The sequence below is a fragment of the Bombus terrestris genome, chromosome 10 (assembly GCF_910591885.1).
Source record: "Bombus terrestris chromosome 10, iyBomTerr1.2, whole genome shotgun sequence".
NCBI classification, from domain to species: domain Eukaryota; kingdom Metazoa; phylum Arthropoda; class Insecta; order Hymenoptera; family Apidae; genus Bombus; species Bombus terrestris.
Window position 1 is genome coordinate 16052486 of NC_063278.1, and position 13717 is coordinate 16066202.

At 27.0% G+C, this 13717-nt stretch overlaps 3 protein-coding genes across 6 annotated transcripts; 1 reads left to right on the forward strand and 2 right to left on the reverse strand.

Moving 5' to 3' along the window:
* Positions 1-2172: 2172 nt before the first annotated feature.
* Positions 2173-3940, forward strand: LOC100650293 (mitochondrial import inner membrane translocase subunit Tim29). The gene is made up of 3 exons (XM_003398592.4): positions 2173-2331; positions 3113-3214; positions 3422-3940. The coding sequence occupies exons 1-3, from the start codon at positions 2292-2294 to the stop codon at positions 3811-3813; spliced, it is 534 nt and encodes a 177-aa protein (XP_003398640.1). The 5' UTR covers positions 2173-2291; the 3' UTR covers positions 3814-3940.
* Positions 3941-4001: 61 nt separating this feature from the next.
* On the reverse strand, positions 4002-8244 carry LOC100650166 (1,4-alpha-glucan-branching enzyme). Of its 2 annotated transcripts, none has more exons than XM_012313102.3 (10): positions 7894-8244; positions 7583-7752; positions 6612-6853; positions 6286-6495; positions 5879-6186; positions 5591-5791; positions 5139-5491; positions 4874-5058; positions 4519-4807; positions 4002-4455 (listed from the first exon to the last, which is right to left on the reverse strand). In XM_012313102.3, the coding sequence occupies exons 1-10, from the start codon at positions 8004-8006 to the stop codon at positions 4448-4450; spliced, it is 2079 nt and encodes a 692-aa protein (XP_012168492.2). In that variant the 5' UTR covers positions 8007-8244; the 3' UTR covers positions 4002-4447. The 2 variants fall into 2 exon arrangements, with proteins under 2 accessions (XP_012168492.2, XP_048265373.1); XM_048409416.1 differs by having other exon boundaries at positions 7825-7948.
* Positions 8245-9533: 1289 nt separating this feature from the next.
* Positions 9534-13401, reverse strand: LOC100650450 (ceramide synthase 6). 3 transcript variants are annotated; one of them, XM_012313103.3, is made up of 9 exons: positions 13239-13401; positions 12826-12923; positions 12522-12711; positions 12104-12221; positions 10803-10915; positions 10308-10638; positions 10103-10221; positions 9884-10028; positions 9534-9797 (listed from the first exon to the last, which is right to left on the reverse strand). In XM_012313103.3, the coding sequence occupies exons 1-9, from the start codon at positions 13262-13264 to the stop codon at positions 9675-9677; spliced, it is 1263 nt and encodes a 420-aa protein (XP_012168493.1). In that variant the 5' UTR covers positions 13265-13401; the 3' UTR covers positions 9534-9674. The 3 variants fall into 3 exon arrangements, with proteins under 3 accessions (XP_012168493.1, XP_003398641.1, XP_012168494.1); XM_003398593.4 differs by lacking the exon at positions 13239-13401 and having other exon boundaries at positions 12793-13075; XM_012313104.3 differs by lacking the exon at positions 13239-13401 and having other exon boundaries at positions 12522-12725; positions 12793-13075.
* Positions 13402-13717: the final 316 nt, after the last annotated feature.

Sequence of the window (13717 nt, forward strand, 5' to 3'; positions counted from 1 at the left end):
GATATGTCTACGAAACGTACAGCAAGGTACATTTTACCTCGTTATTAGACTACGGATCTTTCATGCAATTGTGAGAAATTTGAAGATACATAAATGCATGGGATGCACATAATACGTAAAAATATATAAGATATCCAAAGTACAGTACTTCTTGTAGTACTTAATGGATAAAACAAATCTCTATCTAGATGCTGTATTTTATCGTATTCGTGAAAATGTGAATTTACATCAGAAATCCGTGGTCTATTCGTTATTCGTTATTAAAACGTCGAGCGACGAGTGAAACCTTTTTCACCCTGTATCGCTGCATTCTCGTTTATAGCTGCAACGTACACCTCGCTACTGACAATGTTAGCGACAGCCGTCATGATGAAAACATGTAGCGACGAACACCGTTTGCTGCTGTTTCATGGACAGGTGCGCATTACTTCACAATAAACACTGCATAGAAGCGTACTTAGTACTCTAATACGTCTATGAAGCGACTCTTCGTGGACAGTGGGCCTAAAAATAACGTTTAAGTCGATCAAGGAATCATTAATCATAGCGTTATTTATTCTACGAGAATATATACCATTTATCATAGCTCGAAAATACATAATTAGTTTCTTTCCTAAACAATAATAGTTGATTATACAATAAATTCTTAACAAAAAGAAAAGTTGTCACCTTTGTTTCTTAAATTCGATCCAGTCTATTCCTTCTAATAATATCTGCTGCATTTAATACTAATAATAACTTTCAATCTTTTCTCTGTGATAAGATACAAGTTGTCTTTTATCGACTAGTATTCATTCCTTTCCGTGATATGTTAAATCTCTTGATGTATTAAAATATATTGGTGTTAGTTTCTTCTGGCGTCGATTATACAAAAGACTTGCAAAAAATAAATCTGTTTCACGGTTCAAATGATTTCTAAGAATTTCTAGATTGCATAATGTAAACAAAAATCAGAATATTAGCGCGATGTAAAAGTTAGATAAGTTTTTCCTTAAAAATCTACTGTACCGTTAAATGTCATTGTTAAGAAGAAATTGTTTACGTATTTTGAAGATACAATAAATGGTCCATATCCTCGTAAAATAATCAATACGATATTTAAGTCATCTTCTCTTATACAATGCAACAAATACAGAGATAACACCGTACATATGTATATTGCAAGAAAATGATTCTCAAAATTTTGACGAGAAGAATTTATCTGACATTACTTGTCTCGTGTTTCATATTTGGCAGTTGTCTCATGTTTGTTTTAAAAAAAATTTTGCCACGTTATATGTATATATAATCGTTACAGTTGAACCTTGTAACAGTTACATTAAACGAGGCGTTGGATAAAAATTAGAATTACGTAAATCGTCGTAATTAATTAGTGTACGTAATTAGCGTTACGTTTAATTATATTTATGAATTTAATGACATTAGGTGGTAATGATAAAATCCGCGATCACTTACTTGCCAGCCCAATAATACATTAAAGTTTAAAAATATAAATGTTTTAATAAATTTAAAACAATGTTATCAATTGTAAGATAGTGACAAAGATCAATAAAGTTTCCTTAATTATTTCAAACCAATAGTTTCAATTTTATTCATCACTACCTTTATACTTACATAATGTTTAACATTTACTTCATTTTATTTGAATGAATGAGAATGTTACTATTACTTTGAATATAAATTAGCGTATATAATGAATTCTTTTTACAAACACGGAATTTTCAAAAAATTGAAAAATAAAGATATCAGTTGTCTAGATTTCTCAATTTCTATTTTAACTACGTGGATAACCCCAATTTTAATACAACATAAACATCGTACCTGTTTATAGCTGAAAAAATATTATGAATGATACTATATTCATTTCAACATTGATATTGCAAGTTTAATAAATACAAATCATAATTATTTCATTTAGTTAGGTATAAATTTCCTTTTTGACGTAATCTTTGTACTAGTTATTAATTCCAATTGTTTCAAACAAAATTTAATTTGTCACTTGATTTTGAAATAAACAAAATTTAATGTAAAGTCGTTCCAAAATGTTAAATACAACATTTTAAATCTGCTTCTTCATAATAAATTCTAATTATCAATTTTGGTTCATTTATAGAAGGAGTAACATTTCCTACTACAAAATCTAGAGAGATAATAAACAGATAACTTCAGGCATAAAGTGACGTAAGTAACTAGAATAACTAGAATAACATGTTACAAGCACGCTACAAGTTTAAGATGAACAATTTATATTACCTGGTATTACTGATGTTTTGAAGAAGAAAAGTTTCGAAATGTCAACAATGACGAGAGCAGCGTTTCTCCAACGATGGGGTGAGTAGCTCTCTTATGCTACAATTACTCACATTAATATGCGGATATTATCTCTTTATTTGTTACTTCGTATAATAGAGGATGATCTAATGCTTAATGCTTATTCTACAAGAATATGTACCATCTATTGTAGCTTGAAAATACGTAAACAATTTCTTCCTAAAAATAATATTGAATAGTACAGTAAGTCTTTAACGAAAAACTGTATTAATTTCACATCGTACTAACATTCTGACATTTGTTTACATTCTGCAATCTGGCAATTCTTGGAAACAATTTGAATGCAAAATAGATTTATTTTGTATAATTGTTTTGTATAATGAACGCCAGGAAAAATTAATATCAATATTTTTTAATACATCAGAACACTTAACATGTCATGAAAAGGAAAGAATAGTAGGTGATAAAAGATAACTTGTAACTGATTATAAAGAAATGAATAAAAGTTATGCAGAAGTTGCACAATTATTAGTATTAATTGCAGCAGATATTAGAAAACATAAAGTCCAAGACTGCATTGAATTTATGAAACAAAGAGGACAACCTCTTTTTTGTCAAAAGTCTATTGTATAATTAAATGTTATTGTTTAGAAAGAATTGTGATTATATTTTCAAGGTATTGTAACTGGTACATATTTTCATAGAATAAACAACATGATTTTTAAAAGAAACAAATACTGAAATTAGTGCTGTGTCTGAATATTACCTTGAGTAATTGTTTATGAGAAAGAAATTTTAGGAAAACAAGATTGCTTTAATTGAAATAAACCTTCATTTGCAGGAAAATATTGGAAGAATCTTTATACAGATTATAAAGAATCAGCATTAGGTGCTGCTAAAGATTGTAAAGAACATCCTATTAGAACATCTATTTATTTTTCTCGTGCGTACATTTATGTCTCATTAACGAACAATAATAATTTTAACAATATTGGTTAAGCACAAAAAGTTATTAGCGTATATTTTTGTTCTGAAGACTAGTAAAAGATTAAAGTATAAAATAAATATAAAGAATACAAATTTTTAATATATGTTTATATTAAAAATTGTTCTTACTATTTTTGACATACTAAAAACTTTATTTAATTAGTTTTAGGATCTTGTATATATCTGCACAGGCATAATCCAGATGAGTGTTCCTTCAAAGAACATTTATTACAAAATACCATGAAAATAATGCAAGTGGGAGAAGCTATACGTAATCCAATGTCTGTACAATATGTACAATGGTTAGGCCAATGTTACAATGAAGGAATTGTGCGGCGGATGAATTTAGGTATAGTTAGTTTAATCTGGTTAGATGATTATGACGAAATGTGTTCCTTGTACAAAGCTGTTTGTCCTTACTTAAAAACACGATATCTAACCTTTTATCAAAGAGTAGTAGATATTGGATTTTTAGATAAATGGTGGATCTTAGAGAATAAAATGGAAGATTACGATGTAAATGAAGCACAATTTAGTGATATAAAATATAAATAAACATAGAAATGAAAAAAGTTATTTATTTTACAAAAAAAATAAAAATACGAATTTACAATAACAAACAATCCAACAGCACAATAATATATTTGTTTCTGCATTTAATAACATAAATTTAAGTAATTTATTTTTATCTTGCTCTCTTAAAACCAGAAAATAATTCTATATATTAATGATTAATACACAAATTGAAAAACACAATCCTTTATTAAAAATATTTATAAATACTAAAATTTGGTATCAAAATATAAAACATCTTTTATCATGTTGTACATAATTATTAGTGCAAACTTATTTAATTTGTGTCTTTTGACTACATTATTTTCAAATATAAATATGCATACTTCAATATGTATATATATGTGTCAAATATATATGTAAACCTTTATTTAATAAAAGTATTCCTTTAAAAAATGGCATGAGTATTTTGGTTTGTACTTTTCTTTTTTTAACTGTTTTATATTAATTGCACCTCCTGAACTCTTTGCAAAGCTTTAAATATATATTATTTTGTTTTCTTTTACTTAACCTTAACGCTACATATTGATCTAAACTTTGGTAAGAAAAATAGTAACTTTTATTTATATATAACGCTAAAATCAATTCTTCCTCTGGCTATGCCTCTGTAAAGCTCTTAAGTTTCTGAAATTAAGAAATTGATATATGTAAATTATCATTACTATAACCAATATTATAATGACTTACCTCGAACATAAATAATAGCTGTACGACAAGGAATGTAAATCATCATATTATTTGAATAATTAGAAAATGGTTCTGGTTTGGTAAAATGTTGTACATTAGCATCAACGCGGTTTTCCCCACCAAAATCTTTATCATCGCTACATAATAGAACCTTATAAGTTCCTGCATTTTTTACTCCAATAGTATAATCAGGAAATGATTTGATTGGATGAAAATTGAACACAAATATAAGTTCTGCTCGATCAAAAACAATTACTTTGTCCTCTTCATGTTTCCAACTTATATATGCCTATAAAAAGCACATAAGTTTTATCACTGGAGTTAATATACATAAATATTTTTATTTAAACCTTACAGGGTCTGCATGCAGCCATCCATATTTTTCTTCAAGAGTATTTATAGTACGATCCCAATTATTCATAAATTTGTATTTTAGCAACTCATCATCTACTAAATTCCACTGTCTTCTAGCATAATGGTAACTATCTGCATTACCAGCTCGTGGAAAATCCAACCATTCCGGATGTCCAAATTCATTACCTAACAGTTTATATATTGAGAAATATATAACTCTAAATTATTAGAAGTTACAATTACAAAAATATGTTTTTAAAACTAACCCATAAAATTTAAGTAACCTTCACCTCCCAACCCGTGCGTAATTAATGTGATAAGATTATGAAGAGCAATTCCACGACTTATGATTGGGTTAGGTGGACTCGTTATACTCATATGCGTGTACATTTCTTTGTCCATAAGCCAAAATGCAATTGTTTTATCACCTACAAGAGCTTGATCATGAGATTCTGAATAAGCCACTGTTTTTTCCATCCATCTTCGATTACTTAGTGCCCAACAAATATCTCCAATACTCCAATCTTCATCTTTCACCTCTTTTAAAAGTTTAATCCATTTATCAGGAATTGCCATAGCTAATCTATAATCAAATCCTATACCGCCTTCAGCAATTGGCCTATAATATTTATAGAAAAAAAAATTAGTAATTAATTTATGAAAAATTTATGCTAAAAGAAAAACTTATTTAACATTGCAATCTTAAAACATTTTATACCTGCAAACCCCAGGCATTCCACTAACATCCTCAGCTATTGTAACAATTTCCGGATACAAACAATGCAGCATATGATTTGCAAGCATTAAATATACTACACCTTCAACATCGACATTAAGACCATAATATTCGTCATAGTGGCCACTAAAACCTTGTCCAAACCCTCTTGAATGATATAACATTGATGTAACTCCATCAAATCTATAAAATTTAATATTACAAGTATTTACAATGTAAATATTATATGATAAAGTGACATTTTAGTGAATTTAAGGTGTAAACAAATACCTAAAACCGTCAAAATTATATTCCTCAATGTACCAACGTAAGTTGGAAAGCAAAAATCGCAACACTTCGTATTCTCCATAATTAAAAAGTCTACTGTCCCAAAGCGGATGTTGACCACGATTGCCAGTATGGAAGAAACAAGCATCAGTACCATCGAACATATTTAATCCATCTAATGTATTCTTTGATGCATGTGACTGCACCATATCCAATAAAACATATAAACCATGTTGATGTGCTGTATCTATTAACTGCTTTAATTCTTCTGGTGTACCATAACGAGATGAAGCAGCATAAAATGAAGTCACCTTATTAAATTTAATTAAATATATTGTTATGAAATTTAACATTCACATACATTAGTTTTATAAACAAACCTTTTAAGATTATCCATGATAGGTACACACCTGATATCCAAAACTTGCATAATAGGCATGCTCCATAATAGCCATCAGTTGAATAGCATTATAGCCTTGTCTTACAATGCGAGGAATTATTTTTTCAGCAAATTCTAAATATGTGCCAACTTTCAATTCTTGAGTGGCAATACCAACATGACATTCATATATTCTGAGACTTTCTGGCTTTTTTGGTTTAGAATATTTAAATTTATAAACCTGAATAAAAATATGTCACTTTGAGGTCTTAATATATACTATGAAATTAATTGAAAATAATGTAAATTTCTAGTTGTATAAAGTAATTATATACATATTTATGTATATATATATACATTTTCAGATGATGGATGCCATATACGTTGTTTATATGTAACACTTTCTGCTCGATTTTGTGTAACATATGTAGCCCAAGGGCTTAATCGTTCCAATAATTCATTGTTATGATCTTTTACAATTATTTTGACTTCTGAAAGATGTTTTATAGGGCAACTACCATCGGCATTAGGAGGTAAATGTAATTCCCATTTACCATAATCCAATTTTTTGTACGAATTAGCTGTCTTATTCCAACCATCTGGAAACAAAAATATAAAAATATTATAATGTTTAAAATACTTTTGTTTCATACGTCTCTTATGCAACAAACAAAAATATTAGAACCTATAATAGATATAAACCATATCTGAAAATCTGTAAACAGAAAATTTGCAAACATATCCTATATCTTAAGATTTTAAGACCAATAAAAAAGTTTTATTTTATATTATATATATATCATTTAAAAAACATAGGTATTTTTAAGCTCTAAATGAACCATACATTCAATTTTGAAATATGTATATATAATACATATAGTACAAAATTTTCTCTGATTTTTATAAAAATTAATATATTAACAAACATTTGCTTCCCAATCTCATTTTTTGATTAGAATTATATTAATATTATAAATAAATAAAAAATGCATTAATTCACTGGATTATACACAAACAAATATATCATGCTATATCCCTTAAAATAAATACAATGACACAATTGAATGCAGTGGTATTTAATAATTAACATGTTAAATGTTCAATTACTTTAACATGACTTTTCATCTAGGCTTCATTTATAAAGCATTTCATGATCAAATTTTCTTTTATACAAAATAACTACAATCAGTGGACTGTTGGTGGCCTATGCAATATTCAATGTGTTAATTATATTCTATATTGATCAATTGAATAAGCTGTTTCTGTTATATTTGCTTTTTTACAATTTTATATTAGTTTCACATAATTTATAGTTTTAGTCTACTTACTAAAATCTCCCATTAAAAATAATTCTTGTGCACCTGGTGCCCATTCTTTTGCAATAACACTATTGTCTTCTTTTATATGAATTCCAAAAGTTTTATAACCTTCTGAAAATTTATCCAAAGTGCCATCGCCGGTTTCCACTTTTTCTACATAGTCTTTAAATAAAGCATATCTGGTAAAAAAAAATTATTTTACATATAAACACTTTTTGATGTCATTTAGATATTACTTTATCCTGAATTACCTTAATTGTATCTAAAACTATACATATCCAAAGCAGACATTTACATATATTTAAAAATGTACATAATACCTTTTGCGAATCTCATTTTCATAAGGTTTTAGGTATGGATCTCTTTCCAATAAAGCATTTATTTCTGGAACTTCGACATCAGAAGGATCCATACTTGACCATTTTCCTCCCATATTTATCTTTTTTAAATAAATTTATTAAAAAATAAATAGCGATCGACTTAAAGTCTAACGAGACCTTATACTTCACTCAAATTCAGATAACACTTCAAGGTGACCCTCAGTATAATTCTATCGGTCAAATCTCTACCGGCCAAAAAAATAATACGATTTTGTAAAGTATGTATTTGCAATGAAACGACTTTTAAGAGTGGAAGCTTTACGATTTAACGATGTCTATCAAATATGGCGAATAATTTACTATAATTGGCGCTAATTTCAAATTTTTATCATTCGTTATACAGTACATAATGTATGATATTAGAAATAACCCAAATCATTTCTTCCTACTTTAAATTTTCTAAGTATTTAATATATTATAATTCGGCTGCAAATTTATATGCAAATTCATATTTCTAAGAATATAATTAAAACAGTGGAATCGCAATGGAGAATTGTCTTATTTGCCAAGTGTTATAGAAAGTAATATACAATCACCCCGCAAAATAAATTAATGCTCCCGCCAAAAATTTAAATCTAAAATTGTTAACTTACTTTCCAAAGGGACTGTATGTATATACTTTGGATATTTTATACCTATATTTTTTTATATTGTGTGCAGTCTATCCGCAGTCTATGTAATTATAATATTTATAAAGAATAACAACAAATAATAATACATAATTTATATATATGATAATTATCATCATTATTGTAATCATTATTATTGTATATTATTAACATTTACGTCTATATTTGTAAATTAGATTATACAAATCACAATACTGATAAAGTAATTAAAACATGTAGAAACAAGACAGGTTATACATTAAAGAATATTACAATCAATATTTATTTACAAATTTCTCCTCTTGCTTGTCATATATGTAAATAAATTAGTGCATATTATATATTTTCTAGATTTTTATTCATAGTGCTTTGATAACTTTTATAGTCTAAATATCAATGTACATTTTGGAGAGTAAAATGAACAATACATTTATTTTTATATAAGAAACACTAATATTACAATAATTAAATTAATTAAATATTCTCAGAGAATTATAATAAAGGAGGTTAATTAAAGAAAAAGTGGATTAAACTTATTTGATACATTATTATTAATTTCCTTAATTCAAAAATTTTGGACATTATTTGTAAAACATATAAGAGAATAAATAAGCATTATTAAACATAATGAAGTACTAAACTTTAAGAAGATTTAGAAATTACAAATATTGAACGTTTTTAAACTTTGGTCCATCATTTGTTTGACTAAATAATCAAAATTTACTTAAAAAGGAAGAAAAACACGATTTCTTAAATTATTAAATAAGATATATATAAATAAATGGTATGAGTAATAATAAAAAGAATAATTCGTAGTTCTTAATATTCACTCTTTCACACGTAAAAACATTAAAATAATGAGTGATTGTTTCATGAAACAATTAGATGACTTCTTTGTGGTGCTAGATTATTTTAAAAAATAACTAAAGAAGGCGAATGTTTTAAAGGTCAATAACCTTTTTAATAACTTTATCGAAGTTAAGGTTTTTAATTATCATACTACGATAAATGCAAGAGTTTATTAAATTCGCTGAAATTAATTGGCGCCCGGCTAAATATTTGAATTCTTGCCTTATTACTGTTGCAATAACCTTTTTTCTAAAAAGTTATTTGTTAGTGAACCTTCTGTCTGGAATTTTGCTTGGTAACATAATTTGTAGAATTATTTAGTGGTGTACTATCAATGGAGTTATCTGAAATATCTTCACTGCTGCTACTACGAATATCACCTTCCATCTGAAAAATTACAAGTATAAATTAAAATTCTGAAACATTTCACAATTACATTTAATTTATATGGTATCAAGAAGTGTAAAACTTACTTGGCCGGCATAGAAAGCGTTGTATGCGATTTTAAGAATTAAATATGTCCAGATCATGTGAAGGAATAACAATAAAATTAGCAAAGAATTGAAAATATAATATGCTGGGAACATAGGTACTATTTTAGGTGCCTTTATCGATGTGCTGCAACATTTAATGTAACATGAACAAATTAATTGTATGGAAATATATTAGAAATTAAAATTATCAGAACATACCTATAAATTATCCAAAATGGATAAACACCAATACGTGTGATAATCCATAGGACTGTAAAAATGACGAATATACAATCACATAATTTCTGGTAGTTAGCATATTTAGCCATTTTTGCAGCCTAAAAAAATATATGTATTTTCCATGTACATATCAAATTTGTCATATCAATATTACATACCAGCAGTTTGAATAAGGCATACTTACTTCTAGAAAAATATCTGCACAATCATGCACTAATAACACCAATGAGCCAATTCTGGTTAGGTTTCCAACCCATGAAAAGCACATTAATATAATAGTAGCTATATGGTGAATGAACATTTGCCAAAAATCTTTTCTTTTTACATCAAAAAATTGAGAAAAACTTAGAGACCAGTAAAACGCCATTGATATCATATAGTACCACCATATATCATTTGAAACTGGATGATATGGATAATTATAATAACAGTGATTTATGTCCCATAACCATGGCTTGTTCCATAAAATAATTAGTCCGTAGAGAAATGAGTATATGTAATATAAACATCGCCAGCTGTAACAAAAGAATAGATTATACTAAATATTTAAAGATAAATATATATATAGACATAGCATGAATTTCATTGCAAAATTTACTTTATCATATTATTAACTTTTATATAAACGAAAAATTGAGAAGTATATTTCGTTTTTTATATTTCACTCTAAAAATCTAACCTGTTTTCACAAAATTTTGTAAGTGTTGATGGCTTATCCTGAGTACGTCTTAATCGCAACCATCTTTCTACTTGTCGTTCAGACCAATCTAATTGTTTAGCCAGTGCCAGGATCTTAAAATATATCCACATATTACAAAAAACCCCATAACATTTAATTTCTCAGTTGCTTTGATTTAGATTACATGAATCTGTTTGAAGAAATTAATATTGAACACACAATTTAGAACTGAACAAATTTTTTATGCTCTCAATATAATTGTTGTTTAATATCATGGTGTATTGTAGTATTGAAGATCAACATTGATTTACTATAATTACTATTTACCATAACTATCTATTAAATATTTCTAAACTATTTTTCTCTTTACATATTAACTGAGTAAAATGGATAATAACAAAATATTCATTAATTAAATTTTACTATTCAAATAGTTATCAATATTTCTATAATAAAATATGCAAATAAAATAGATTGAAATAACATATTTACAATTAAATTTTTATTTGGATAAGAACCAGCACAAAAGATATTTGACACAGTGTTAAAAGCGACATTATTACATAATGCATACTACATGACAAGAATAGAAACAGAAAGAATACACTTTGAATTAGGGATAATGAGAAGTTGCTGGGACATGGTAGCACAGATGAACATAGATTTCAGAGAAAATGCTGTGAGAAACTGAAGATAATGGAGAAAGAGGTACCAGACAAAAAGGGGAAGCGGATCACCCAGCTATGGCGTAAACTATAGCAATTTGGACATGGAAATAATAACACATTATAGGAACCAGAGGAAAGCAACATACAACAAACAATAATAGAAACTACATCCAAAACACTATAGGAAGATGACAATGTATATGGAAATCAGACGAATCACGTTGAGAAGTAAAAATAATAAATAATAACAATGGAAACAAAAAAAGCAAATATGAGAATTAGCAAACTTCATAAAGAGAAACACGAAGTTAGAAGGTTTCTGCTTAGATGAATAGAAAGACCAAAGAAGAACAATCAGAACAGGAACAAAATATCAAAGACTGACACATAGAAATTTTGTAGTAATCTGTATATTAAATTAAGATATAAATATATCTAAACAGATAGCGAATTAAGATTTAGCTTTAAGGAATAAGCCAGGGTAGAAACAAACTGTATCAAGCATGCACATATATAGAAAAATTATAATAGGCATAAGCCTCAATACAATAAACAAATACAATACAATTCATTCTTATTTATTGAAATTTTATTAATGACATCAAGAAACCAGTTATTTTAATGCATGCTTACCTGTTTATGTTTAATTTTTCTGCTACGATAGGCTTTTTCTAATATTTCATTTGGTGTAGCTTTTTTTGTTCTTGTATTTTTTATACCAAGGGACTTACCAATGGGTGCAAAACAGTACCTACAAAAAGATTAATAAAACATGTAATTTCAATTAATTGAGTTGATGTAAGAGTTTAGAATGTCCTTGCATAGTATCATGTGATCTTTTTCTATGTAATACACATTATTATAACATGTCAAAGATTATGTGTGTACTATAATTTAACTTACATTGAAAGTTTAATGAAATACTTAAAAAATGAAATTCCAATAATAAAGAATTTCAAAAGATATAAAATATAAATATTTACTTAAATACGCTATAACCTTAGTTCAATTACAAATTTGATATATTATTACAAAAGAATAGAGTGATTACCTTTCTAGGGCGTATCTAATTATCAAAAGAATAAATGCCATAGGCAGAGGATAAATTAAATGTTGATAGTCTGCATATTTATTATCTGAATTTGGTTTGATATCTTCCCACGTTATATTAGGCGGTAACCAAACATCAGTTGACCAAAAAGCCGACGATACATTCCTTAATATATCCATTATTAGAATTCCTGCAATTGATGATCTATATTTTAATTCCAGTAAATATTCACTAAATGTTATAAAACCGAAATAATTAAAGGAATACATACTTAATCTGCTTTAATAAAGCAAACTTTAACTACCTTCCTCTGCTTGTACGCCACCGCTCGAAGATTGAGCCTGTAGCTTCAATCTCCAATACACGCGTAACTTAGTTTTCCTTTTGACTCTTATTTCTGTTCTTGTTTTCAAATAAACAGATAACTTATCATTATCTTTTTTCCACAAAATTCTTACTCAAAATCGATTATTCGAATTAATATCTATTTTTATTGCACAACTATTATTTACGAATATTAAATGTACATTAGACGTGTATGTAATCATTCTGATAAAAAACATTTTATGGATAACCTCGTTTTTAATCCAAGCAGGAAAGTAATAGTAACGAATATAAGATTTTAATTTTTCTTAAGAAATATCAAAGTTTGTCACAAAAAATAAAAAAAATTACTAAGATTATAATATATATTTTTATGAATTATTTATGCCTTACCTTGTTATGGTCTTACATATATACATATGTACATATCGCGATTGGCATACGAAGTATTATTTACGAAATTTTATAATCTATCTGTATCGAATTATGTATTTTAATACTTAAAACAGACATTAAAAATTAATCTGTACTCATTGTTAGTTTCGCATTATCACAGTGCCGTATTAAGGAAAACTAATACCTTAAACTTAAACTTACAATTACCTAAGTTCTTATATTAAATATACATTACTATAAATTAATTGTCGTTTTAATAAAATTATGCATAAATTATTTGTAATTGCAAAAAATTGAAAAATATTGTTTAAATTAACATGGTTACTTAATTTCGTAGATAAGTATAATATTTAAAGTAAATACTTACATTTAAGAAAAAATCCGTCCGATAATCTAACATTTCAAAACGTATGAAACATGCTTAGGTAAATATATTTTTTTATCATTAATATTTGCAGATGTAGTATGGGAAAAAT

Excerpts from the sequence above, each read along its gene's own strand:
- LOC100650293 (XM_003398592.4), top strand. The coding sequence starts at position 2,292 with ATGTCAACAATGACGAGAGCAGCGTTTCTCCAACGATGGG. Across the intron at positions 2,332-3,112 it reads AGCGTTTCTCCAACGATGGG|GAAAATATTGGAAGAATCTT; the intron begins GTGAGTAGCTCT and ends CTTCATTTGCAG. Across the intron at positions 3,215-3,421 it reads AACATCTATTTATTTTTCTC|TTTTAGGATCTTGTATATAT; the intron begins GTGCGTACATTT and ends TTATTTAATTAG.
- LOC100650166 (XM_012313102.3), bottom strand. The coding sequence starts at position 8,006 with ATGGGAGGAAAATGGTCAAGTATGGATCCTTCTGATGTCGAAGTTCCA. Across the intron at positions 6,496-6,611 it reads GGCATCCATCATCTGAAAAT|GTTTATAAATTTAAATATTC; the intron begins GTATATATATAT and ends ATTTTTATTCAG. Across the intron at positions 5,792-5,878 it reads TATAATTTTGACGGTTTTAG|ATTTGATGGAGTTACATCAA; the intron begins GTATTTGTTTAC and ends TAAATTTTATAG.
- LOC100650450 (XM_012313103.3), bottom strand. The coding sequence starts at position 13,264 with ATGTATATATGTAAGACCATAACAAG. Across the intron at positions 12,712-12,825 it reads TGGCGTACAAGCAGAGGAAG|GAATTCTAATAATGGATATA; the intron begins GTAGTTAAAGTT and ends CATCAATTGCAG. Across the intron at positions 12,222-12,521 it reads ATTAGATACGCCCTAGAAAG|GTACTGTTTTGCACCCATTG; the intron begins GTAATCACTCTA and ends ATCTTTTTGTAG.